Source organism: Sylvia atricapilla, chromosome 5, assembly GCF_009819655.1.
Source record: "Sylvia atricapilla isolate bSylAtr1 chromosome 5, bSylAtr1.pri, whole genome shotgun sequence".
Taxonomy (NCBI): Eukaryota; Metazoa; Chordata; class Aves; order Passeriformes; family Sylviidae; genus Sylvia; species Sylvia atricapilla.
The window spans coordinates 60,575,304-60,603,117 of record NC_089144.1 but is presented as its reverse complement, the minus strand read 5'-3'; the positions used below and the strand labels follow the sequence as shown (position 1 = coordinate 60,603,117).

At 47.4% G+C, this 27,814-nt stretch overlaps 1 protein-coding gene and 1 long non-coding RNA gene across 2 annotated transcripts; one reads left to right on the top strand and one right to left on the bottom strand.

Annotated features, from left to right (window-relative positions):
- Window positions 1-2,680: 2,680 nt before the first annotated feature.
- Window positions 2,681-26,130, bottom strand: LOC136361652 (uncharacterized). The gene is made up of 18 exons (XM_066319702.1): window positions 25,786-26,130; window positions 25,149-25,263; window positions 23,698-23,872; window positions 22,969-23,080; window positions 21,886-21,992; window positions 20,957-21,083; window positions 20,269-20,389; window positions 19,915-20,000; window positions 18,768-18,892; window positions 17,530-17,589; window positions 13,466-13,532; window positions 12,233-12,327; window positions 10,564-10,692; window positions 9,007-9,121; window positions 8,083-8,220; window positions 7,212-7,378; window positions 6,674-6,762; window positions 2,681-3,676 (listed from the first exon to the last, which is right to left on the bottom strand). The coding sequence occupies exons 1-18, from the start codon at window positions 25,868-25,870 to the stop codon at window positions 3,481-3,483; spliced, it is 2,109 nt and encodes a 702-aa protein (XP_066175799.1). The 5' UTR covers window positions 25,871-26,130; the 3' UTR covers window positions 2,681-3,480.
- Window positions 20,977-25,492, top strand: LOC136361653 (uncharacterized). Its single transcript, XR_010743671.1, has 2 exons — window positions 20,977-21,097; window positions 25,056-25,492. It is a non-coding gene; the product is annotated as an uncharacterized lncRNA (long non-coding RNA).
- Window positions 26,131-27,814: the final 1,684 nt, after the last annotated feature.

Here is a 27,814-nt window from a genome sequence, read left to right as displayed (position 1 = left end):
ACTACAGATTTACCAAAGGGTACTGGAGAATCAGGACACTGGGTAAGTATTAAAAGCTGTGATCTCTGCTCCCTGACAGTTCCTGCCTAATTAAACAGCTCTCACACACCAATGTGAGCAGCTCTGCAGGGCCTGTGATGTGCAGGACTGCACTTGCTGAACTCCCAAGCTACTGGCTAAATCCCAAGCTCTGTACCCCTCCTTGGTTTTCCAGCACAGGCCATTGGTGTCCTGCAATAGCTCAGTACACCTGTGAAATCCCAGCCCTCCCAGAAACTTTTGGGAATGTCCCATCCACCATGTAGTTGTTCATTCTGTAGCTGCTGCTGGCAGGACAGACAGCCAGCCCTGGGCAGTCAAAGAAACCAGACCCAGCCCTGCATGGGGCAGTCAGACTTGGGCTCAGAGTGTTGCAGCCAAGGGGGTCTGCTTGCACTTTGCTGCACGTGGGGATCTCTGGTGCCAGTTGCCAGGAGACTTAGAACTCACCTCTCTGCCTGGAGACAGATTTCAGGTTGCAGATGCCAGCAGGCAGCTTGCAGGTGTAGAGCCCCAGGCAGCCACCACAGTCAGAGGGCTTCTGGCAGGGCCGGGACTGGATGCTGTGGCAGGAGTGCTGCAGAGAGAAGGAAAGTGCTGTCTGCAGTGCCTGTGGCAGCCAGGACCAGCCCAGTCACAGCTGGTCACTCTGCTGTGGCAAGATAAGCAGCTCACCAGGGTCTAGAGCAGCAGCTTCATTGCAAGGAGCTGGAGAAGCTGGAGCCCAAGGAAGTGCTTCCAGGGGCAGTTCATTACTGGTTTTGGCTGGAAGCACTCTAACCTGGCCCCCACAGCCACAACACACCCCTCTAGTGCCTCTGCTCTTTTGCTGTGGTGGCACCCACCCCAGCTGAGTGGCATCTGGCACAGTGTCACCCAGCACTCTGTGGTTAAGGCAAGGTCTACTTCTGTGCCACCAAAGTGCAGTTTGGGTTTGATAAAGGAGCAGTTGGTTATTTGTGGGTTGCTGTGCTAAGCCTGTGGAGCAGATTTAGCATGGGCAGAGAAAGGCTGTGCCTCCCTCAGGGCAGTGCTGAGAGGAGCTGAGCCCATCAGGGCATGGTGCCCCCCTTGCAGAGCTTGGAGGGCTTTGCTAGCACCGCAGGCAGTGAACACCAGGCTTTGGAGAACCGCAGGGGCTGGGACTGGAGCAGGAGTGTCCCTGCAGCTCTGAGGGCAGCACATGGGGACAGCTGCAGCCAGACCTTCACTCTCCTCCTGAGCTGCTCACCACCTGCACTCACAGCCATGGGCTCTGCTCTAAGCCTTGCCAGGTACCAGCTGGGGCTCTGGGGCTGTCACTGCCCAACTCCCTTCTCAGCACCCAGACCCATGCTCCTGTGAGGCCGTGTTGTGACTGGCACCTTTACATGCATCTTATGAAGCCTCAAAAACACCTTTTCTACCTGATGTTTGCAGGATCACGGCACACTCAGCACCTGCTCCTGCTGTTCTCTGTCCTGTCTGATCCTGGCTGGTAGCCTTGCTCACCCTGCAAGCCCAAACCCTCTCCCCCCTGCCCGAGGACAGGCTGTGCTTACCGTGTCACTGTTGAACTTCCCGTAGTCCTTCAGCTGGTGGCTCAGCCTCGCAGTCCTGCTGCGGGAGGGCTGCAGTGGGAGCCTCCAGGGCTTGCCAGGGACATCCTGCCCCCCACTGCCCAGGAGAGCTTTGGCCATGGCCTTGCTGGGGGACCTGGAGCTGGGCTGTGCCTCTCTCATCACTTTCCATGCATTGGCCAGAGGGTGGCTCCTCTCTGAGCCCTGCCCAGTCTGCTTGTCCCCTCCATCTCCAGGTGGCCAGGGGGCTTCTTCAGGGCCCCCAGCCTCTGGCTGCCTCTCCAGGTTGCCAGCCTGGCTCCCCAGTGCCCCAGAAGGTGCTGAGCAGAGCAGCACCAGGAGGAGCGTGGTGACTGTCAGTGCCTGGACATTCATCCTCAGGTCCTGCTTTTGCTCAGGGTCCTCCTCCCTGGACAAGGCTGTTGGAGTCAGTAGCAGAGGTGGAAGCTGTTTTTTATCCCTGACTCTGGATCCAGCTGAAGTAATTTTTATAGTGCAGGGACATACCTTGGGGGCACAGCCCTTTTCCCCCGCCCCTGCTGTGTCCCACCTCCCAGCTTGTGAGCAAGCCCAGCTGCTTCCATGGGCCCCAATCCCCCTCCCTTGTGTTCCCAAAGATCCCAGCACCCTTCTGCCACAGCCACCCCGTCCCTGCTCAAGGTACACACACGGGTGCGTGGCATCTGAGCACAGAATCTTTCAGGTGAACCACACTTGGCAAGCAAGGTCTTGGTAAAGGGAGAGCTGATGGTGAATGTTTGTGTGTCTGATGGAAAGGTGTTGGGCTCAGAGGGAAGCAGCTGCTATGAGCTGGGAGTAGTCTCAGGTAGAGGAAAGGCACCCAGTTAATGCCTCCATCAGTTGCACTGGGAGCTCACTCGTTAAATAGCAGAGCCCTCCCAGGAGAGTGGTGTTAGCCCTGATCAAGTTTTGGTTGACCTCAGCGCTGTGTCAGACACCAGGGATCTGCTCCTCAGCCAAGGGGCCTCACTGATGTGGTCCCTGGATGAAACAGAGGGTGGGTCTGTCCTCCAGGTTTGCTATCAGTCAGGTTCAAGAACCAGCCAGGGCCACAACCCAACTCGACTAGAAGTCAGTTTTAATGAGTTTCAGCATTCACCGATCTGTTGGCACCTGCAGTTACATCCTGTGCACGTTACATGCTTAGAGAGAGAGGGTGACTTTTCCTCATTGCTTCCATGGGAGATGCCTCGGCTCCCTCTCTTGATCTCCTTCACTTCAGACTTGATACTTGGGACTAAAGAAGGAAGGAGGCCCCAAGTTCAGAGAAAGCCATGTGGAACAAAGGGCTGTCATCTTTTAAAGGCCACCAGCTGGTCCCTTGTCACTCTCCTTTACTTTGTCTTGCTTACTTTCTCCAGGGGCATTGGACTTCAGAGCAAGATGGTGTGGTGTGTGCTGGCTGCCTTGGGAACATGGATGAGGTTGTCCTGCAGTGTCAGTTCCTGACAGCTGCACCGTGCCACAGGTTGTGATCCACGGGACTTCTTGGATGGGAAAAAGTAAGCAGCAAGAGCAGATGTTGCTGCTGGGCCCAGCTGAAGACACATGGTCCTGAAGATCCAGGAGTCAATGACAGAGGAGCTACTGTGATAATGGACAACAGTGACACAAGGTGGAGGAAGAGAAAATTCCCTCAACAGAAAAGCTAGAAGGCCTGGAGGTCAGGAAACCAGGAGGTCTGAAAGATCAGAAATCAGCTTTTCATTCCACAGAAGTTCCCTGGTTGAGGCCTCCTTTCCTGAGGGTATAATCAGGACCAAAGCAGAAGACTGTTCTCAAAGCTCAAAACACAGTCCAGTTCCTGAAAATAGGAATGCTGCCAGTGCAATGAGGTGATAGATGAGAAAGCCACAGTGTTCTAGTCCATCTTCCATACCTTTGCCTCTGGCCAGCTCCTGCTCTTGACTTGTTCCTGGCTGACACTGGAAATGCTGATTTCTGGGGAAATGGGCTCATAGGAACGGAGAGACAAACTGGCAGCCAGCAGACCCATCCGGACACACGTGCCTGTGTCATGTTTAGCAAGCATCCCTGCAAGGATTCCTGCCATTAAACTGTGGGGGGAAAGAAAGATGGTTTTGAACACAGGGGGAACAGCTTTGAACCCAGGAATGTGGCTGTTCGTTTGTAAGAGCTTCCCTTTGGATTCCAACCAGCACTTACAGCAAGAGAATATGTCACACAGGAAAGCTGAGGTTACAGTGAATGGGTTTTGCTTTTTCTACATCTATTTTTGGAGTACCAAATAGTGTCATTTATTTGCATTTTTTGTTCTTCTCATCTGCTAAGTTGAGGTACTTCCTCTTATACCACGCTTTCTATTCTCCTCAGTTTTCCAGGTGATGTGGGAGAAAAGAAAGGAGCCTAAGAAGGGAAGAATCTAATCTTCCCCTGCTCTCTATTATTTCTGTCACTTCTCTGCTCTTAGTTGGTGCCTCATTATGTCCTCATTATATTGATGCCTCCTCTCCCTAAAGGGTTGGATGGGGCGAGAGATAAAGTTTCTGTATCTATGTGAGAGGGACAACAGGCACAGCTGGAAAAAGAAGTCCAAAGCTGAAATTACACTGGAAAGCCAGATTTTTGGGAAACATTTGCTGTGGTTTTTCATTTGAAAATTCCCAGTAAAAGTGATGTGAATGCAGTGTTTGGGATAGATTAGGAGCAACTACTCTATTCACAGCAACTACTGTAACAATGTTCAGAAGCTAGGAGAGGACAAAGGAGAAGGGAAAGAGAACAGAGAAGACAATCACCTTTTAGAGGAAGAAGCAAGGACAGGAGAATGTGATGGCAGCTAGGATTAATAAGCACATCTATGGTGAAGGTAAAAAGGAGCCTTTATTTTGCGCTCCACCTAATTACATCAACATCTTTTTATCCATAACAAAGGCCTGGAGATTACGACGTCCACAAAGTGTTCAATCTCTCAACAGCTCCAGGAGTTGAGAGTAAATATTTGGGGGAGCATCCCCTAGCAATGCCATGTGTGGGCATGTGGTGTTAGGTTGTCATGGCAGCTGGGGGCAAGGAGCAAACAGACACTGCACAGGTGCTCAGCTCATGGGTGGATCTCTGGAGCTGTAGAAGAGCCATAAGATGGAGGGGAGGCATGAATTGCCCTGGGGTCACTGTTTCTGGATTACATTGTCCCCTGATCAGTGCTTCTAGAGTGTTAAGGTTCAGGGGGGCTGAGCTGGGAAAGTGTTACATTTTAGACATTAGAAAAGAATTCTTTACAATGAGAATGGTGAAACACGAGCAGTTTGCCCAGAGAGGTGGTGGATGCCCCATCCCTAGCTGGATGGGGATCTGAGCAACCTGTTCTAGTTGAAGATGTCCCTGCTCATTGCAGAAGGGTTCAGACTACATGACCACTAAAGGTCCTTTCCAACCCAAAGCATTCGGTGATTCTACAGTAGTCATTTGAAAGTGCCACCAAGCCGGGCTTGGGACATGGAACCTGTTTATATGCTGTGGAGATGGCTTGTATGGCATTGCAGTGTCCTGGCATTTCCAGCCTGTTTTGGCACTCTTAGGGATTTCCAGAGTTCAGGTAGCAGTTCTGGTTATTAGGAAAAAAAACAACCTAAAAAACCACCAACACCCTGAATGAACAAGGGGACTATGAAAATTCCCCCGCATAGGGGAATTGGGGACTCTGGGGAGAGGAACTTCCAGAGCAATGTTACTTCAGGAATGGCAGCAATAATAGGCCCCAAGCTTTCAGATGGGTTTGGAAGGAAAAACAAGCTTCCAAGTTGTTCAGCGTAACTCAGTGGAGGTGGTTGGCATTTTATCTCACCTTTGGTCTTCCCTTGAATTTCAGAAAGGAAAAGGAACCCCTAAGAAAGATGTTTCATTTACATTAGCCTCTAGAAAAAAAAACCCAACTTGTAATGCAGTAAAGAGTATTTGTGTTTTGAGCAGATGGTGCAGAGGGGAGGCTGTGTCCCTGGAGGGGCTGGCTGGGGACACCTGCCCGAGGCAGTGAGCAAAGCTGAGCTTTCCTTAGGTCAGGCTGACCCCACTACGCTCCTCCAGCCCCCATTCCTCTGCTGTTATTACACCTATTGCTAAAAACCCCATGTGGTCTTCTTTGGAGAAGACCAGCTTGCAGTTGCAGTCAGCTCATCTCAGAGGTGATCTGGGACACAAACAGCGTGTCCTGGTGTTAAGCACGCTTACCAGCTGGGCTAAAAGTTCATTGGTTTTAAGTAAAGTATTGAGGACTCTCTATGTTTAAAACCAAACCACACAAACCTTCTCATTCTGTACACTGATCAGAGAAAAAAGAAGTGTTGCTATGTGGAGTTATTGGTAGGTAAGAGTAGAAAGGGAAAAGGAAATATCTGTCACATACAGACTTTTGGTCTAGCCCAAGGCAATGAAAGGACAGAATCAATTACTGCAACGTATGAAGTGAGAAGGAAAAAAACAACCTGACTGCTACATATAGTTTGTCAAGTTAACAAGGAGCATAATAAAATATTACTCTGACAGACTGAGAATTGATCACTGGGGCTAGGAATAATAGCTGTCATTCCCCACTTCTATGTATGGCATTGTGTGAACAGCCAGGCGAATTATACAGCAGACTCTTTTGAAGCAAGAGCTTCAAAATTGCCAGAGGCAAATGCAGAACCTGATGAAATGCTTTTACAGGGCCATTTTAGCTCTTGAGTGGCAGCTCCACTTCCATTGGAGAAGTGTGGAAGTAAGGCAGTTAGTAAGACAGCTTTGATGTAAGGTGGTTTACTTTGCTTTTAGCAGCTCAGCCCGGAGTAATTCAGAATTCTTAGATTGCCAGGAAAGGCTTGGATCTTGAAGAAAAGCAAAGCTAATAATGGCAAGCCTGGCTTCCAAGATGCTTCGGGGGACATTTCTAGCAAGCTTTGCAGAGGAATCACTGTAACCAGCCCTGTTCTCAGATCCTTAGTGTCTCCTCCTCAAGCAGCAGGGTGTCGGTCGTTGCTTTCCCAGTGGAATTGCAAAGGAATCCCATTATGGCCCTTTCACATGCAGCTGGAGAGGACAAAGCAGCGACATACCTGTCACCAGCTCCCGAGACGTTGACTATCTCCTCCCTGCCGATGGGGATGGCGGGGTAGTGGGCAGCACAGAGCCCGGCAGCAGCATTCTGTGGGAGGAGGGAGGGGAAGTTAGTGGGAATTGCCCAAGCTGATAAGGCCTGATGCGCCTGATGCCAGATCCCCAGGGATGGGGAAAAAAAAAAAAAAAAAAAAAAAAAAAAAAAAAAAAAAAAAAAAAAGGCAGCAATAATCTTTTTTCACACTTTGATCATTTAAATGAAGCTTCCTGCAAATGAAGCTCGCACTCATGAATATTCACACCAGCACATTTAATTCTAGCTGACTCTAAACACTGCTGGTAGGAGCCAGCAGTATATGGACAGACAATTTGATTTTCTTTCAGAGCTGTGTATTCCACCCCCCCAAACACATACATTTTCCAGCAGTGATGCTATATTTCCCAGGACCGCTGCCATGACACCAGAAATAGCAACAGTGCCATATGGTCCCAGAAAGAAGCAACGGAGAGCTCAGAGGTAGTTTTCCATGCCCTTACCTGCTCATGAGCTCCTGGATAAAGGGAGATGCTCCCTCCCAGGCTCTTGCCGCACAGGAGGACGCCGTGAGCACCGAGGGTCACCACCACACAGTGCAGGTGGGCCAGCAAAGGGCAGGCCAGGGCCACTGCAGCCTGGACAACATCCTCCAACCTGGACGGCAGCTCTTCGGAGAGAGGGGAAAATGTGCTCTAACTGCAAAGGTCCTCAACCAGCCTTTCTGTGGGCTGACACAGCCTAGTTACGGACACTTCTACTGCTATTTATGGGCACTTCAGAAATGTGATTTGGGGGATGGGGGGTTATTTTGTTTTGGTTTGGTTTTTTTATTTTATTTTATTTTATTTATGTTATGGGAAACATGGAATTCTCCAGAGTTAGACTTCCACACTGTACTTCTGTGCTGAGGAACCCAGCTCTCCAGGGACTAAGCATTTGTCTGTAGAGATCAAAAAAGCTGTCTCAAAGCATGGCTTCCTTGTTTCAATGCTGTTGGATTTCCATCTGCATTTGGTGGGGTGTGTCACTTCTGCAAAGGGTGGTACTGCTGGGACAGGTGTCCTCTGAGCATCATGCCTCAGGGACGCGTTGACAAACCAGATATTACTCCTGTTTAGGTGATGAAGTGAGGCAAATGGGACCTCTGGCTCTGGGCAAGGAGCCATCCCAGGCCTGCTGTGGGCTCTGATAGGTCACCAGTCCATACAGCCTACACAGAGATGGCAGTAAGGGACAAGACACCATGAACACTTATGAATCCCCACTCTGTTATAACCCCATTTGCCTGTATTAGAGGCTGAAGCAGAAAATGCTCGTCTCCAGGATCTAGGTTATCTAAAAGTGTGACTGACCCTTGTGAGTATTCAATACCTGCTGGCAGAGGGTTCCCAAGGGTCCGATTGATTGCTCTCAGCTCTTGCAGGTTGGGGGAAATGTATGTGAGTGCTTTCCAGCTGTCTGAGAGGAATGGCTTAGAGGCCTTGTTCTCATCTGTTGGCTCATAGCACACTTCAAAACAACAATGCAATTGGTTAGTTAATGAATTAATTAGTGGTTCGTTTCTGTGTCAGAGCAGGATGCAGAGTAGAACACTAAGCATAATCTGCACAGCTAGAGTTACACCTTTAAATTATGAAACACTTAAATATTTTTCCCCCCAAACTTTGGGACAAGGTCTCCCAAGGTTTTCTTCTCAGTGTTCAGCAATGAGACAGCTACTTCTAGCTCTGGATGATATAACCAGACCCCACTTTTGTTACTCCAATTAGCTGGCTTTGGAGCTTCTGCCAGGTTTTGAGATCACTGTGCCCTTCTTTGGGATTTGCTTTTAAAAAGGAAGGTGTAACTCCAAAGGTTTAGGAAGCCTTGTGAAAGGTCCCCAGCATACCAGTGGAAGGGAGTGGGGTTTTTTTTCCTGGAATGGAAGAGAATTCCTCTCAAAAGATTCTTCGGGGATTTTTCTGAGAAGCAAACTATATTGCTGCTCAAACTGGCAGAAGTGCTCAAATTGCCACTCGCACTGAGATTAAAAGGCTCAGAGAGGGGCATTCCCTGGCCTCCTGGCAGTGCTCAAGGGCTTTACCAACTATGCCTCAGGAAATGTGGTTCAGCTGCACAAAGAGGAAAACTCCAGAGAAATCCGAAGTGTTTTATCCATTTGAAGCAGAGTGCAGTGCACGGAAAGAAGTGCTGAATAACCTGGCATGTCAGACAGTAAGTGGGTATCTCTAGCAAGCAGCAGGGATATGCCTGGGCTGTCTTGGCACACATGCTGTGAGGGCAAGTTCTCCTTACCTGCTAGCTGGTGCTCTCTAGCTAGCTGGCAGACGTACTGAATAGTGGAGAGAGGCACATTTCCATCAATGCAAACAAGCGGGGCCTGGCACAGGTTCTCCTTGAACTGGGACACCTAGTTAAAATCCAGGACACACAGGAGAGACAGCCTGAGTCATTGCAGAGAGACAGAATCATTGCTAGTCAGACTTGATGTAGGATTTGGACTTGTATTCCAGCCTTTAGGTGCAGGCATGAACCTAAAAGAGTGATTCCCTAAGGAAAATGGATTTTTCCATTTGTCTCCTCTTCTTCCCCTGTTCCTGGCCACTAAGAGCTGGACTCAATGGGCAGGGCCCCTCCAGCAGAGAGAGGTAATTGCTGGTCCTCACTGGACCACTACAGGGAAATGGAATGCTGCTGTTTAATCCCACTCTAGGAGTCCCTGGGCCATCCCTGGCTTGACTCCACCTCTGCTTGCCATTTGTGTCATTTGGATGTCCTCTCTGCACACTGTCTCCTAAGACAGGCTGTTCAGCAGGGTGTTCTACTCCTGGGCCCCACTGAATCCCGAAGGGATGGGGTACAGTGGAGCAGGGGAGAAGAGAGCTGCTGTTTTCTCCTTTGGGTCGCTGAGGTTGCACAACCACTTGCTGGGATGCCAGGCCAGTGCTCTGGGCACTTGAACAGCATCCCTCCGTGTCTCTGCCAGCCCTGGTGGAAAGCGGGGCTGCCAAAATGCACTTTGCAGCACAAGGCTGGTTAGAATTTCCACTGATCACAGCTGCTTTGTAAAGCTCAGGAGAATGAATCTCTCAGGTAATGGTTTTCCATGCCAAGGCTTGGGAGAGGCAGGGTGGAAATGGAAGTGGGAGTAATGACCAGATTTTTCCCTAGGAAGGCTCCACCTCATGGAGATGCCACTGGTAAGTAAATTGCACTTAGCTTCCATGTTGCTGTCATGAAACGCAGGCTTTTGTTCTGTCAATAAAAGGTTGAGTAGGAAAGGAGAGTGCAGTGATGGGGCTTTCACTAAATCACTCCTTAATCACTGCTGCCATTATGTTTCCCTGAGGTTTTTGAATGTTTGGATGTGCTGAGCAACAGTTTCTATTGATACAACTCAGTGTGTAGAAACAACAGGGATGGTAGGGAGGGGACGGAACAGAAAACTTGCTTTAACCAGTGTTCTGTCCACTTTCTTCCTGCTTTTCCCTAAAGGAAAACGTATGGGTTAGGGTTATAATCAGGTTGATTTCTTGCTGGCTTTAAGATGTGGATTTTGAAGTGTGCTTGGACAAGTTAATGAAGAGGCTTCTGGCCTACACATCATGGACGATGGTGGTGGTATTTATAAACCAGAAATAGACAGAAACTCCATCTGGGTCACCAGTAGTAGAGGGTTCTGGTGGCTTGTTATGCTGCTGTGCCAGGGGCCAGTGTCCAGGGTTAACCTTAGCATCTCCCATGCCCTCTGCACACCCATTCCCTCCTGGCCCAAGCATCACCAGGGGGCTTTTCTCACAGGCCCACCCTCTTTCCCACAAGAAAAGCTCACAGATCTGAGGGGCTGCATACATATTGCTGTGTTATCTGGTGGTGGATGTCCATGTCTCCCAAGCCGACGCTGAGCTCCCCAGCACTGGTGACCACGGCACAGTAAGTGGCTGTGCTCTGCCCCTCCAGCTGAAGGACGCTGCTCATGTCCTGAAACAGGGAGGAACAGTCACACACTGAGCAAGTTTCTCTTCCCTGCCACACTCAGCTCACTCCTTCTATGCCCACCTGGTCTCCAGCCCAGCTCACTGCTCCCTCTTGGGATAAGCAGCCTGTCAGGGGTATCTCAGTCTGGACAATGCTGGCATGTGGCTATTCCTTAATATTTACAATGCAACAACTGCTGCAGGTTAAAGCAATCCTTTAGTAAATGAGTGGCAGGTCTCTGCTGTGCAGTTCCACAGGTTGTGTCCCCTGTAACAGAGGAGTGGTCTGCACCCCTGCCTGCTCCAGTCACCCATTCTCACAGCTTGTGTGGGACAGCATCTCTTGGTGGCACCCTGCAGACAGCAGTGGCTTATGCTGGCCACCCCACTGACTGCCCAGCCCAATTCTGAACACACTCTGGAGCCATTTCTACAGCAGTGGGGCAGAGAGCTGTAAGGTGTCCTTCCTTTGTGGCTCCTGGGAATGATCTTCTTAGGGAACTCAGGGCATATCTTGGAAAGACCATGTGGATGGAGAAATGTATCTATCTCAGGAGCTGGCAGGAAGCTGAGTTTTTAGGGAAAGGTTCCTCTCCAACACTGGTGGGAATGCATTTTGTTACAGGCAAGGATTGCTTGGTGGCTAGCCAGCAAGTCCACCTTCCCTTGGGAGACTGCTCGCTTGGATGGCACAAACTGTGCTGCATAGAGAAGAGATTATAGACCAGCCATAGTGAAGCCTTTATAACCCATAACAGAGTTATGTTCTCATTTCTTCATTTGCCAAGTTGCTCAGGTAGCCAGAACCAAGCCCCCATGAGTTCTGTTTGGGCTCAGGAGGACACTATTAACAGTCAGCACCCTGACCAGCCTCACCTGGAGGCTACACTCACACCCTGCCTGGCCTTCAGTCCTGCCTTTTCTCCATGGAGTTGCCTGATGGCCTAGCTTAGAGGTGTCCTCTGGGTTTCTTTGCTCCCTGCTGGGGCGGTGATATTCTGCCTTGCTGTCCTGGGGAGCTCCTGCTGCTCCAGCTCCCTGACCTGTGGACAAGCTGCTGCTGAAGTCAAGTATTCCCCAAGGCACAGGTAAGCAGTGTATGTAGCTCTGTAGAGGATCCTGCTCCTCTGAGCTTGGGAGGTGCCCAACCTGCAATTCCACTTTCATATTTTTCTCTCTTGGGCTTTAACTAAAGCAGGTTGATTGTGGCAATGCTTTGTGTGTCTTCGGGTTCAAGGTCTGCATGTTTCTCGCTATGTTTAGCCTCCACTAGAATTGTACATGGCTGCTCCTGATTTACCTCTCTCTCCTCCAAGCACCACTTTCTGGAGCTGAATTCAGAGCCCATGGGTCAGACTCCAAAATACACCCAGCCTGTGTTTTGGAGGTGGTTCCTTGCCTTCTAACTGTCCATAGCTAAAAAAGCCTTGAATTATTCCTACTCTTAGCCTGATGGAAGAGGGCTCTGACTGGCTTGGGAAGAATTTTCCCTCTGTGATGTCATCTCTTTCATGTTCCTGAGGTGCCACTTCTGTGCAACGTACCATGTGGTGGCAGTAGTGCAGGACAGACTCTAAATGCTCGTCCTTCCCCAGGGCTGATAAAAAGCGAGGAGCTTGTCCAAGACGGCTTAAACAGTCTAAAGAGCAAATGGAAACAAAAGCTATTAACAAATCCACCAGATTACTGTGAACATAGTGACAGCTGGTGCAGCATGGGTGTCTCTAGGAAAGCCCTCTCCTGAAAAACTTAATGTTCATCAGTCCTTGCCTAGAGGATGTTCAAGATGAAATTGAGCTGTAGCTGCTGCAAGAGTCTGCCTAGGGCTGAGTGAAATGTCCTGCAGAGAGCTGAACCAGTACCCTGAAATTTAAGCTTACTTGGAACATCTGGGAGTGGGGGAAAAGAGGGGGAAGAAATTGTGCTCTTTTCTGGCATCATCTCCTTTACCATCACAGGCATGTGGGTTTTCCCACGCTGCCTCTGAGCACAGCGTTTTCTGGTGCTGGCCCTCCCACACTACTGTTCCCACCATGATAACTCACCAGAACCACTGAATCTGAATGTATTAATGGGAAACCCTTCCTCTCCTTTCAAGTTATTACAAATTGTACCTCCGTGGGTGGTGTGGGTGTTTTGGGGTTTTTTTTCCACTCAAGCTCCTTCATTAGTGATCTGAAGTGGCAGTAGATATGTGTTGGGACATTGGGAAATGTCTAAAAGCTGAAATAATCCTAAAACCTTTCTGTATTCTGTCCCTGTTAACTTCAGTACAAGAATACTGGTCTGCTGCTGCTTGTGGTGGAGCCACAAGGAGCTACTGTGTGCTCCTTTCTCATTGATAGGACTGTAGCCTTTCTTCTTTTAAAGTATCTCCTGTACTCCATGGTATGTGGTTTATCAGTTTGGAACTATGATTTTTCTTTTCAACTTCTTGCTCTTAGCATATTTCTATAGTGTCTATATTCTGGCATTAATTAAATCTGAGGCTGCTCAGTAGTTCATTGGAGACACCGATGCTTATTTATTTTGATTCAAGGTTATTGCACCATGTGCTAGTTAACTTAATATTTGTGGGCCTTCCTTTTCCTGATCCCAACTCCCTCCCCTCTTATTTCTTGGAAAGAGCCCCGCCTTTTCCAGGCAGTCTGCCCACTAGTATATTGCCTAACGTGTCCCAAATCTTGTCAACATTCACCCTCTCCTGCTGCTGTAGGAATACCAAAGCACAAATCACAGCTGGCATGCACCCGCAGACAAACCCAAGCTCCAGGCACCTGCCAAGTTCCTTCCAACACCGCCAAAGGTTCTTCTCACTCTTCCAGCATTTGTTTGCCCACCGCCCTGGAAGAAAGAACTGTTAACTGGCAAAACTGGGAGGACTGCTTGGCATAGTTGCTACATCTCCATTAACATGTGATGCTCATATTGCTGAAACACAGATCAGCAGTCAGAGGGAGCAGAGGGCATCCAGCTGACAGACTGAGGGCAATACAAACTTTCCAGAACCATCTACTGACTTCAGTCCCAGAATCACAGAGTGTGCAGGTTGGAAGGGACCTTCAAGAGCATTGAGTCCAACCCAGCCCTAAAACCTCAACTAGATCATGGCACATCTAGTCTCTTTTTAAACACATCCGGGGACGGTGACTCCACCACCTCCCTGGGCAGACTATTCCAATATTTAATCATCACTCTTTCAGTGAAAAACTTCTTCCTAATATCCAACCTATATTTCCCCTGACACAGCCTGAGACTGTGTCCTCTCTTCTGTCTCAATGACAAAGGCCTGCTTTCAAGGAGGGGAGACCCAGTCGATCTCCCCATGAATTGCTAGTTTGGTTTTATTTGTGAAGACCTCCTAGAATGGCTAAGGAGTGTTTCAGTCAGTGTGAGCAGCCTTCTGAATTCACCAGTTCACAACCTGGGGCTCCAAAGCTGCTGGGGCTCTGCCTTCCAGGCCACTTAGCTCCTGCTTTAAGCAGTTTGTGGGAGTTATTTGTTTATCTATTTATTTATTTATTTCCCTCTTTGAAAGTAAAATGAGATTTCTTATCTTTGCCTGTGCTGCCCCTGCACTTTATCCATGGAAGGATCTGCTTCAGAGACTGAAGAGTTTTTCACTCACCCATTGCTTCCCAAACATATCCCACATTAAAAATGCCCTTCTTTTCCACATATGTGGCTACCAAATTCTTTTCTCTTGCCTCTGCCTCCCACTTCTCTGTCCATCTGCCTCTCTGTTACAGACAAATTGTCACAACACAGGCAGTCGCTCACCCATGTCATCCTAATTCTTCTGCCACAAGAATTACATCAGTAAGTGCTCAGATCAATTTGGGTTTCATCTGTCTATCAAGTGGTTTTAGAGCTCTTGTTTCATACAATCCTGAAAACTCTTTTCCATCTCTGAAGTCAGCTTGCCACTGGCAGTCCTAATGCCTGTACACAGAAGCCCCTGGCCCAGTCCCTCTGCCCTACACCAACCCAGCTGCCCAGAACACCCCTTAACACCCATTAACATTTCCTTGCTTGTAAACACCAACTCTCTATTCTAACCATGAAAATGTCTTGCCATCTCACTGTAAGGAATATTCTACCCCAAACCCATCCCTTGTGCTTGGGCATTCTCAAAATTCATTCTGAAGCTCCCCAAGGATTCTTCTCCCCCTGCATGAAGCTGCACATCTGTCCCTTGCACACAATGCTTTCTCCTGCATCCAGCCCTGTGAGGGGCTGCTCTCCTATCTAAATATGATATTTTATTTATCTCCTCTGACCTTCAGGCTCTTTTTCTTGGCTCTGACTCTCCCCAGTTCTGTAGTCTGCAGGATTTGGTGCTAATTTTTGATACTTTTGCTTTTCTGTCTGGCAGTTCTCCAAGCCCTAAACTGTTCAGGCCACCTGAGCAGAACTGCCTGTTTATAAGCTACCTCTGGCCTTTGTTCATCTTTGCACTGCTTGTCACTCCTCATTAACACAAATGCTCCTCCCTTGCCTTTGCTTGTGCTCCCTGGGAATTGCTACTGGTATTGTCGGGAACGAGGATATTTCCATCTGCAACTGTCTCCTGTTGAGAGTGGCAGATTTCAAAAACAAAATGAGTTTGGCTATTTTAATTCTGAAGCTCACTCTCTGTAGTACAGGCAGCCAAGGGGGGAAAAACCCCAACCCCCGACACCCCAAAACACAAAAAGGGTGCTTTTTTAGGCAAGTCAAACAGCATGGCTTTGAACACTGGCCCCTATTTCAGTTTTAAAAGAGGGTCAAGCTACTATAAGCAATAAGCACAAACTGCTGTTCATGTAATTCTATTATCTGTGTTTTAAACCCTATGCCTGCAGGAATGGTGAAAATACCAGCTCCTTTCGCTGTCTGGCATGCTGAACCTCTCTTTTAGTTCCCCATACACCCCAGAGGCAGAATTTCTGGGTGTCTTTTTTATGCCAAGCCTTGCCCCAAGAGCAGATGTAGCAGCCTCCTGCTCAGGGATCCAGCTGTGGGTGACCTCTCCTGTTGTACAATCCCACAGGGCCTAAAAACACGAAGATGCTAAATCTCTCTTTAAAGCAGCAGGTGGATACTGTGAGAGAGAAACCAGCAGCTGCCTTTTAAAGAAAAATAAATGAGCAGCTCTCATCACACCTTGTCAACTCAGTTGTAACTCCAAGTCTGAGTGGTATTCAAATATCTCTTCTTGGCTTTGTGGGGGGGCTGGCTCAGTTTAAAGAATTTAGGTGAAAATAGGCTTGCTAAAAGTGATCTGAAATGAGGCTGGGCTGATGCTTTCTGGCAGAGTTTAAGAGAATTGAAGAACTTTCTGGGACTTGCTTCCATGTCCTAAGAGGTTTGAATTCTTAATGTAAAAATGAGACTCTGTTCAACTTCTGAGTATCCTGAGAGAATGGTAACCATAATGCTTTTCCCAGCAACTTCCTACACCATGTGGGAATTGCAACCAGGTCAGAATACAGCTGCTTTCCTGCTGAGACAGCACAAGGAGTAAGTGGTACCCAGTGCTCTGCAACAAATCCAGCAGGCACAAATAAAGGTGGGATGTGCTGGGTGTTGAGCCCTTTGAAAAAGCCTGTCTTTAAAAAGCCAAAACAATGATATTAAGAGGGGCTTTTCCTCTGTGCCTAACCACAGTAGCTGTCAGCAGGAGCCTTCTGGGTGGCAGTTCCCAAATCCTCCTGTGCCTTGGCATTTGGGTACCAGCCACAATGCACCGTGAGCTCTAAGGCTTGCTGAAGGCAGAAGGGCAGCTAATACCTCACTTTTTAATGCAACATTTTCCCTTTTTCCCTTGTCAGCTGTTCCCAGCAGGACTTATACTGGTCCTTGGCCCTCTCACCATGCTATAGGTAGTCCAGGGATGTGCACTCATGTCTGACATGCCACAGAGTGCCTATCCTTCCTTGGACACAGCTCATCTCCTTGTCCTGCTGGCTGAGTGTGGGCCATGTATGGTATTGGTTACATCACAGCTGAAGCAGCTGAACTTTTGCTTTTGCAAGCTTTCATAACGGATGCCACAGCATATTTCACCCTTGACCATTATAACACTGTTTGGCCCCTGTATCATTAAATAGCCAAATTCCTTACAGACAGCTTCCCCAGCACATTTTCCCTGTCTGACTGAGAGGTCTTCACAGGCTGTCCCATCTGATGGCAGAAGCTTCCTGCCTTGGCTATCATCACAGAGTGATTTGAGATACCAAACAATTTTTCAGCAAGCTTCACCACCTCAATCTGCAGTACTTCGTATAGCTCACCAAAATCTGTACAGGCCATGCAGATGGCTGTCATTTGCATGGGGGAGTCCCAGGTCTGGTCCACTTCAGCTTCTTGTTTGCTTCTTGTTCAACCCAATTTGAGACAAAGGGAGTCTGGTAACATTTAAAACGTTCTATTTTTTTAAAGGCATCTTTTTCACCCCCTTTTTTTCGTGTGAGACTGAAACCCTTCATGAGTACTCTGCACAGAGACTCTTGCTCCTATTTGTGCTGCTTTCCAGACAGCCAGAGATGGCTCTTACCCGGGGATGTCCCCGCTGTGGGGAGAGTGCATGGATGATTCATTGCTTTGTCCCTCTTTTGAATGTCAGGGATGGTGATTTTCACCGTGGGGACAGAGTAGGACAGTATGTATCACTCCATTATCCACCTAAATAACACACCAAATATGCAAGGCTACACCTCCCAAGTGTGTGCATGCACACATGTGGATATCATACATGGATAACACCCTCCTCCCAGCCCCTTTGGCTTGCCACACCTGGAAAAAAGTGAAAGTAGCTGGAATTACATTGGTGCTAAGAAAATTGCTACAGATACAGTACCAGGATGTCAGGGTTCTGTGCCTTGGCTATAAAGTCAACGTTGGTACCGCCAATCACCACCTTTAAGAGGGAAGAAAAAGGTAAAAAAAGTGGTTGGAAAGACATCAGGAAAAAGTTTCCAAGTCTTCTTTGCTTTGCCTAGTCACTTCTACCACCCTCTTGAAAGCTCTGTCATTTACAGTGTAAGGGCCAGTGCTTATGTTGAACAGTTAGATACAGGTTTGTACAATCCCAATCAGAAAGAATCAAAATCTTCTCTTTGTTGCTTTCTGAATTATTCCTGCTGACAGCCAGCCCCACTGTGGCAGGTGGGATATTACACAGGGATGCTGATGGTTTCTCTGTGTGATATACCAGGCCTCAGAAACATTCAAGCACTGGGGTGTAAAACAGCAAAGAAAATGGGAAAAAGTGGGCAGAAAAATGCAGTAGTTTCTTGCAAGCTCCCAGGAGAAATTGCCATACCCAGTGACACTTTACAGATCACTTATTTTATTGTCCTACAAAGCCAGAATAAGCAGTCCAGCTCCACAAACAGGAAGTTTCCAGATTCTTTGGGGACATACAGCTGCTTTTTCTCATCAAATGCTGGGTTATTGCCTCTGGAGTCACTGCCCTCTTTTATGATGACACATCTTATGGCAAATGGGTTTTAGAAAATCTTTCATGTCTCTAAAGACCACCTAAAATAGGTTTCCTGCAAATTACATGGCACAGACAAAATACAAGAGAGTGAACAGAGTATTAGAGTTATGGTAGATCTTTCTGGGATGTGCTGTAACTCTTGTGATTTTGTCAATCATGAACAGGAGGCCAACAAAAAGAGATATTTATAAACATTTATGGCTCAGCAGCTCAAATTATCTCTCCCTACCCTCTTCTAGGTCTACTCCTGTAGTCACAAGTTCTCTGGTACTAAGAGCTATAGAGCTGTAGCTATACATAAGGGCACAGTAAAAGTTGAAAAGGTGATTAAAGTTTTAATGGCCTTGATGACCTAAGACTTAATGAGATTAGGCCACTGTCAGTGTCTATCCCTTGTAAATGTGGATTGGGGGGAGGAGGAGAAGACACTTATCTTTCAAGAATAACAAGGGAAACTAAAGGGAGAATGTCTGAGAGTGCAAAGCAGAATGATTGGTCCCTGGCTGAGTCATTTATACTTTTGGGAACAGATATAAATTTATCTTGTGCTGTCAGCAGAGAGGCATTCCTATAGAGGCCAGCAGAGGACTCACTGGTTGGGGTGCAGTGGTGTCCTCTTGGCCAGGCCGGTTCCCCTTCCTTCTGGCTTTCTGGAGTTTGCTCAGGGCCACTGCAATGCAGCTGCCCACTCTGGCATTGTTCTGGATCAGTGCAAGGTCTGTTTGGCGTTGCTTTGAGGAAAACTAAAAATACCAGCGAGTCTGACCTGTTAGAAGCTTATGTAGGAACTTTTTAGAGGGAGAAAACAGGAAATACATGCTGGGACTTGGTAAATTCAATCCCCTATACCACAATCCTTTGGGGACAAGTATAGTGGGTTACAACGCTGCATGAAAAGTCTGGTTTTGTTTTGTTTTGTTCACCTGCCTCCCCCAGTGTCCTCAGAGTGAAAACCTGCCCTTGGCAGGTGAGAGATAGAAGCAAGGGCTTCACAGAGAAAAGAGAATGTGACATAATAAAATTAAAGCAGAGAGCCTAAAAACCTTAGAGGATCTTGGTCAGCTTTTCCAGAAAGAGACACCTACTGAGATTTTGCCAAGTCACTATAAACAATTTTTTTTTTAGCAAATTGCACTGGGAGCAGAGTATCAGAGTCTTTGAAAGCCCTGCTTTGTGGCTGCATATAGCTCATATCCAAAAATGCCTTTACCATTCTGCCCTGATTGGTCAGGTCTCCTAGAGGGCTGGCAGCAGAGCCTGGATGTGAATCTTGCTCTCCCAGATCTTGCTCTGGCATCCCAGTCAGTACCTCTGCTTTCTCTTGCCTGTGCAGCAGGATTCCTGCACACCCAGGGCTGGGGTATTTGTCCTCCAAGTCTCTCTTTCTCTGTACCCACAGGGAATACTGGATTAGGCAGTGTGATGTACAGCACAGTGCTCTGGAAAGCCCAGGGACCTGCCAGTGTGCAACCTCAGCACAGATAACAGCACCCAGAGATTCCATACAGAGCAGGCAAGCTCTGGGGTCAGATGTGAGGGGTATCTTTGGGCTTTGGAGCACCTGCCATCTGTGCTGCCCTCCAATTTTTAATGTAAAAGGGGATGAAGGCAGTAAAGAGGTTCCTGAAAAATCAGGATGCAGGTGCTAAACTCTCATCTGTTTGCAGATACTGAAGTATCGGAAGAGATAGGAAATACACAGGAGTTTTTTTTTTTTCCCCCAATTTAGTAAGAGGATACTGGAGTCCAGTGATTTCCCATCAGTTAATTCTGTGAGCTTCTGTAACAAAAAGGGGGTCACTTCTTTGCCTGTGATTCCTTTGGACCTGCAAATATCAAGAAAATGCCCAGAGATGAGCTGAAATGGCATCAGAGGAGAAGCACTGCTGCCAGCAGATACTTTATCTCCATAACCACATACCACAACAAGTCCTGTAAACAAGCTTTGGGTTAGATAAAGGTACAGTTCAAAATAAGTTGTGGGCTCACCCATGCCCAAGGTTAAGCTGTGGCTCCTGCAGCAGTGTCCCTGAATTTGTTTACTCCCCCAAGACCATGGGCTGAGCAAAGGCAAAGGCTTAGGTTGCTCCTCACCTGGCTTGGCTGAGAGCTTTCTGGATGGCCTCTTCGATGGCCTGGCCCTCGGCAGCTCGCTCCTGGGGACAGGGCACTGCTATCAGCACCCCGCTGCCCAGCCCCAGCCCCAGAGCACTGTCTGGGAGAGGATGGCAATATTGTTAGTGGCACTCCTTGCAGAAGTCAGGTGCTGAAGGAAAAGGACAGAGGAGAGTGGGCACAGGGAGTAGGAAGCCTCAGAGCTCAAGCTCCAGTTCTTAGCTGACGCAAGATCAGGATCTTTTCCAGCTGCCAACCAATTCACATCTGCCTATTTCCTTTGAGTCTGTCTGTACAGTAAAAGGGGCAAAGGCTTTTATTTCTTTTTTAAACCAATTCCCCATCTAAAGCCCCAGAAGCTGTTTTTGTCAGCGTATTATTATGTGTTGCCTCCACTCCACCAGGTGGAATGACACATGATTGAGCATGCCAAGCTGGCTGCAGCTGGCCTGCAGATTTACTTGCTGTAAAGACTGGACTTCTCTGCTACTGTATTTTCAAAGCACTTTTGATGCAGGAATAGGGAAGGTGGGATGGCATATTTTTCAGGGCAATTTTTTCTTTTTCCTAAAGTTTTTTTTTTTTTAAAGAAAGTGCCTCATCCAGGGTAATTCTTGTGTCCCTCCTTTCCAATGCCTTACATGGCCTTTTGCCACCTGAAACACACCAATGAGTTTAGCTGCCTCCTCTTCATCTTGGACATGATATGGTGCTTGGAAGCCACTCTGGCGTGAGAAGAAGGCTGGGAACTCTCTTGATTCACCAAAGGCAGCCACACACACACCCTGAGTCTCCTGCAGCAGTGGAGGTGAGACAAGCAGATGATCAGTGGAGGGAAAGGGGAGCCAACTAAAGAATGAGACTTTCTCCTTCTAACTAGAAAGAAATGCCTTTCTTGGGCACAGGTCATGGTTATTTTTGTACATCCCATTCTATTCTATCCTCTCACCAAGAGCCAGACATGGCAAGTGGCTAGGTCAGATCTGGCTCACTGAGGCAGAGGGGACATGTGCATCTCTGTGTGTGCTCAGGGCAGATCCAAAGCCATGCAGCTGTCATTGGCACCATCCTGAGTCCAAGATACCACCCTAGGATCTGAAGACATGTAATGAACTGAGAGGATATAAACGAATCCTGCTTGTGATTGAGAAATATCAGTGTTGGCTGTCACCTGAAGTGCTGGCCCTGGTGGTTTCCAACACGCCAAACCTTAAAAGGTGACTACTGAAAATCATCTGGATTCCCTTTTTAATTCTGATTTTATTGCGTGTTTAATGGATGTAGCTTTCCCGATCCATCAGTTTCTGGGAGCATCTTCCCAGAAAAGGAAATCTATTGCCAAAGAAAAAGGACACGCTGGCACTACCTTTGACCTCTGTTAGAGCAGCTGCTGGAACAGCCCCTTGGACACGGATAGATTTATGTTAGGGAGCAGCCAAGTGCTTGTACAGCCCCAGGACTACAAAACTGTAAATATGGCTTCACATCCTTTCAGCAGCAACTTCTTAAAATCTTTGGCTTAGGGCCCATCCCAATGCTACTGGGCACTCTGTTCACAAAGAAATGCTTTCAGACACCACAGCCCATGCTACCTACCAGATATTCCAGTGTCCTGCCAATATCAAGGATAGACTTGGCTCCTGCAGATACAACAGCGACTGGAGTTCGTCCCAGCTCTGTCAAGTCAGCACTCACATCCAGAGCTGTCAAGGGACAAGCAGCATTGTGTTGGTGATTGTGTTGTACTCCAAGCTGGTGAGATCTGACTTCCTAAAAAGCCACATATGCCCAGAATGCCACTGCCTGACTTTATAACTGGCAAGCTCCACAAGCAAATATTAAAGGTTTAGACCATACCTTTAGAGATTGAAAGAGATGTAGACAAAAAGAAGTCACATGGCTAAGGGCAGACGTGCAGCCTTGTATTCTATCTCTTGGCCCTTCGATCACATTGGTAAAAGCCATGCAAAAATTTGGTAGAAAAGAAAGAAAAAGGTGTTGTACAGCAAGGATGAGGTTCAAGGAGATGCAATATCATTGAAGTAGATTTTGAGTTTGGGACTGACAATGCTATTGCATAAAAAGAAGATACCACAGGAGCTGACCTCAGGAAACTCCTTGGTCTGGAATTTACATCATATCTGAAAGGCATGGAATATACCAGGGCACTGCACTTGGGCTGTGCTGGACATACATGTGGCTGAGAAGAGAAAAAGCACTTAAAAGCCACCAACTCTACAGCCAAGGCCAGGCCATCTTCCAGAGAGGAGCATACACCTCTAACACACAGCACACTCTTTTGTGGCAAGGCTCTTCTTCTCCTCAGCTGAGAGAGCTGATAACAACACTGTGCTTGGCAACCAGTATCAGGTTATCCAGCTGTTACAAAGACAGAGAGGTGCAGTCAGCTCCTGTTGCACCAGCAAACAATATCAATATAACCCTGTGTAAGCAAAGGATAAAGAGAAATTTCCACTCCCTTAACAACTGTCTGGGGTTCAAGAAGAATACTTTGAAGCTTCTGGAAAGGGGACATCAGGGAGAAAGCAACCATAGTTTGATTAAGAAGAATGTTAACTTTATTCGTCTGAACACTTACTGTAGGACAGCTGGGAAAAAGAAGGAATTGACTAAAACTGTAGCAACAGAGTGAAAAATAGAATGCATTGATATTCTTACTGTTCTCCCCATCCCGATGGACACCTCCTATGCCACCTGTCACAAACACAGGAATTCCTGCTTTGTGTGCTGCGATCATTGTTCCAGACACGGTAGTGCCACCAGACAAGCCCTGTTGGGGAACAACCAGTGTCAGTCAGCACCCGGGGTGACAGGGAGAAGCAGCTACAGCTGTGGTCTGCCACACAGCAGTGTGAGCAGCTGACCAGTAAAATTCTAACACACATACTCCTTGAGCCAAAAAGGCAGAGGAATTCACTTAGGAGCTGGACTCAGTAATCCTTGTGGGTCCCTTCCAACCCAGAATATTCTGTGAATCATCTGTCATCCCTGCTATAAAGCTGTTCTTGCCCTGATAGCAGAGGCCTTTGTTGTGCAGGGTGTTCCAGGGGCAGCTAGTGACCCCTTTAGCTGTCGCTTTAAGCCTGGGATGGCCTAAGTGTCACGTAGTTTACATGCAATGTGATAATGTCCTATCATGCCAGGAAGAATATTCTTAGCCCATGGCTTGCCAGCACAATCAAAATGACTTTTCAGGAGCCTTATTTTATATATGTAATTCCCTTACTCTGTTGTATTTTGACTCTAGCTAGACCCGCTTTTGCACTTACCAATAAAATTTCCATAATATTTCTGAGAGGTTTAAAAGCCACCTGGCACGATACTGTCACTAGAAAAGCAACTATACTTCACTAGGAAAGACCACACTAGGAAGTTTGCACAGCATACCTGGCTGAGGACAAAAGGAAAATCTCTGCGAGACACTTTAACTGCATTTTTACTGCTTGCCAAGAACTCGAGCTCCTCGTCTGAGAGTCCCACGTGGATTTGGCCCCTTAAAATACCTACAGTGGCTGGCACTGCTCCATTTCCTCTTACAATTTCTTCCACCTCTCTGGCCATGCTGAAATAAGACAATAATCACAAAATTCGGGATGGAAACAATCAGGCAAGAAAACTGTCATGTTCACAGTTCTACAGTTCTTGTGATTTCAGCTGCATGCTGTTCTTCTTGTATCTGCCTCATGGCAGAAATCTTTGCACCTGAACTGGCAGAAGTGAAGAGCTCCCATTTTCAAGGATGGCAATGTCCAAGCTCTGTGTTTCATATTTGATAAAAATCACTTGGTTTACAAGCAAATCTGGTTGTACAATATACAACTGAAAATAGAGATCTTCTCAAAATCAGACTTTTCTGTATCTTTTACCTGTTATTTCTCTGACATCATAGACCTTCACAGAAGCACCGGGTAGTTCAAGTCCTGCTCAATGCTCAAAGGACCAGGATATGTTTTTCATAATACAGTCAGTGAGATACAGAGTAACAACAGTGCCAAAAATCTGCTGCCTTAGGGTACTCCAGGGCTGCAGACTAAGCCTAAGTTTAATAGATTTTATACTTATCATTTGCACACTATCTTTTTTAGGAGCAGCTTCTTCTCCCTTTCTGAGCTATCTGGACATATGCTTGACAATCTTTAACTACTGAAACTACCTCTTCCCCCAAATCGAGTTTTGAGAGCTTCATTTTAAGACAGAATGTCAGGGAGAATAATGGTCAGGTAAAAAGCAAGATGGAAAATCAATACCAAAACCTTTCTGTGCTTTCTGGAAGCAAGGGTGGAGGGGAGAGTGCAACGATTCCTGGCACAGTAACTCAATGAAATATGAGTCTACTGAAAATTGATAAATAAAGAGTAGATGTAGGGAGGTTCTGTGCAGGGTACAGAAGACAGTGAGAAGGGACCAGGAGCTCTCACAGTAGTGCTCTGAGTGGGCTAAGGAACAGATGAAACCATTGTGCTTCGATCCTTTTTGCATTACAAAAGACACAGGAAAAGAAAGTGCAGAGTGTTTTCAATGTCTATACAAACTATGCAGCTGAAAAGGCTGATAGCTCTCTTTTAGAGCAAGTGGTGACATTATCAGCTGCTCCATTTTAAAGGAAGCCAGAAATTTAAGGTGATAGATAAGGAGAAAACTAAGCTCTCGCATTTGTCCTTAAAAGTCCAAATCCAATTTTTTTACACTTGAGCTCACAGGCTGCATGCCTAAAAACCTGACATTTCCATTTGCTCTTGCGACAGTTTAGGTTTGACCAGGAATACTGATACCAATCCAGCAAGTTATGTGCTTCATTCTCACAACTTCACTGAGTGAGGAACATCAAAATCCACCACCTCAAATTCAGAGGATAGGCCATGCCGTGTGTAATGATGGTGCTCTCCAAGGCTACAATGGGTCTCCCCTCCACCAGAGCTTCCTGTACAGAGGGATGAATCCTGACATAACCACCTGGGGAGAAACACAGAAGAGTGAGTTATTTGTGTGGGTATTTGCAGTAACTACTGAGCTGTTTTATAAAAAGCAAATTGTCGTCATCACAAATTTATCCCCCTCTTCAGCTGTTCCTTGGGGTGAATTTACAAATAACTTTAAGAAGACTAGAGCTGTGTTTTATGTAAGTGAAATGTGTGCAAAATATCTCTACTGTTAATACGAATTATAATCCTCATCGCTATCACTGAAGGATCCTCTGCCACCATTTTTGCAGTTGTATGGTTACTGGCTCCAGGAACGTTACTTGAATGTAATTGAAAAAACTGAGCCCTGCAACCATGCCTAAAGATGGAAATATATTTTAAAAGAGTGGAAGCACCTAGGATACCATAGTAACTCAATATATTTTAGGACTACCCTACACCAAGACTACTGTGGCTCTTAGCTGTGCTCCAAGAACACTGCCAGCAAGGTCTGCTGAATTCAGATGAGGAAAGTGCTTTCCACTCAGGAGCTGTTTCAGAATGCACTACTCACCATGCAGAAGTCTTCTCACCTGGGTGGTGCCACATACCATGGAGGACACGTGTCTTCCCAGGCTGAATGTTATCTTCCTAATCATCTTGTGTGTATGGATGGTCCTGAGATAACAGAAGTCAGGTGAAAAGGAAAGATGTAATTTAGCAATGATGTGACCCTGAGAAGCTAAACTTATCAGTTCTTGCCTTGACCCTGGAAGGTAGACAGGCCTTGCCTAGGAGATTGCCTGGAATCTCCTGGTGTTTCAAGCATGAGGCAGGGTGTTAAAACAAAATGTTAAGCTGCAGAAATGGAGTTGGAAGGGGTCACCTGGCCCATTGTCAATGCTGGGCTAAAATCGTGATGGAGCAGAGGAAAGCATGAGGAGTAAAAAAATAGGAAGAATTCTGAAGCAGAAAACCTTTTAAATTCCAAAGTGACCTGCTTATGATAGATGTCAGGCCCAGCCACTGCCACCTCCAACGTGAAAGGTCACAAGGAGGACTCTACCAGGCAGAGTAGTGCTATAGGGATATGAACCTGTTTTTTGCCCTATGTCTATGAGAAAAAAAGCAGCACAAAAAGGAGCTGAGAACTGATAAACTAGACTGGGACTGCAAGGAGGAGAGCATCTTTCCCTGGAGCCGGGAGTGCTTTATGCAGGCTCATGTTACATCATCCTTCTTAGCACAGTGCCTTGGAAGCAGAGTGGCAATTCAGCCCCAGCAACAAACTCCAGAACTCCTCTGGTCTCTTAGCAACTCCTTTTCACTCTAATTAAATTCATTCCCAAACAGAGAAAGAGGGGGAGAGAGCTGTAAATGTTAAGAGAGTGGTCTGGTGTGGGCCTCAAGGCAGTTTCACTCACTTTTCCTGGGCTTTTGGCCATATCCCTCCAGTTTCCCTGTTCCTCACCCCTTCACTAGGAGGAAAGGATTCCCTTCCTCAGTCCTTTGTGCCCATTGTTAATTCAGAGGGCAATTAATTAAAATACAGTACTGTGTTCATATTACACTAACATGGCTCTGCTCTCAGTACAGAAGAGTGTGGCACTTCAGCTATACAGAAAATGCTTATACCCAGGGAGAGTGTATTTGCTCAAATCTAAAGATTTCAACTATACAGGACAGCTTGGGCTGTGCTATTTAAGAAATGTGAGACTGGATCAACTAGACACAATACACACCTGACTGAAACACTAAGATTTTCCACTTTCCAAATCCTTTTCGTGCTGAGCTCAGCAGCTTGAGCTGTTCATGGGTTCATGCAAATGTTCTGGTATGGCTGCGTGTGTGCCTACAGACCCCTCGCTCTCTGGGGCAAAGTCAGCTTCAGAATAAATTCATTAAGCCAACAGGCTCACGCCAGGGATCGGCTGAGCTGCTCGAGCTGTGCTCTGAATTTTAACAACCCTCCAAACTCTGGAGCACAGCACCAAGGAGTGCCCAAGCTGTACTGGCCAGCGGATAGAAACCAGCTGGTCACCACCTGAAACCCAGCGGGGCCGAGCTGATATTCACGGGAAGCTCGGCCAACATTCAGCCTGAGCTGGCTCAGAAGATTTTTAAAGCTTGGCAAAGTTTTGCTGCAAAGACCCATACGACCTTTTGCCTCGTGAGCGCAGTGTGCAGACGGAGAGTGCCGGTTTCAGGCAGCAGGGAGCCGCTCTCCTCCCGCCTCCCCGTGACCCGTGCGGCGCATCCCAGCCCCGGAGCGATGGCCGGGTGTCTCTTACCTCTCGGCGTCTGCCTCACGGACGGGGCCCGGGCGGGGGCTGGAGCCGTGCCTGGGCAGCCCCGGGAGGAGGCAGACCAGGGGGTGCACTGGCCAGAACGCCGGGCCAAGAGAGTCTTATTTATTATTAACCACAGGCACAGCTGAGCTCCGCAACTGCTCCCTGCCCAGGGTGCAGGGGGCCACTTCGCGGCAGGGCCAGGAAAGCTTCTGTGATTATTTTTGCTCATGCAGAGCCAGATTTTCCCCTTGCTCTTGAAAAGACTTCTCTCATTTTTCAGATTCCTTTCCTATTAGATTTTTTTTTTTTTAA

What these genes read in the sequence shown, in the direction of transcription:
- LOC136361652 (XM_066319702.1), bottom strand. Translation starts at nt 25,870, where the DNA reads ATGATTAGGAAGATAACATTCAGCCTGGGAAGACACGTGTCCTCCATG. An exon ending in GGAGGCAGCTAAACTCATTG is followed by an intron (nt 20,390 to 20,956) that starts GTGTGTTTCAGG and finishes ATCCTCTCCCAG; the next exon opens with ACAGTGCTCTGGGGCTGGGG. An exon ending in TGGGAACCCTCTGCCAGCAG is followed by an intron (nt 7,379 to 8,082) that starts GTATTGAATACT and finishes CTCTCTCCGAAG; the next exon opens with AGCTGCCGTCCAGGTTGGAG.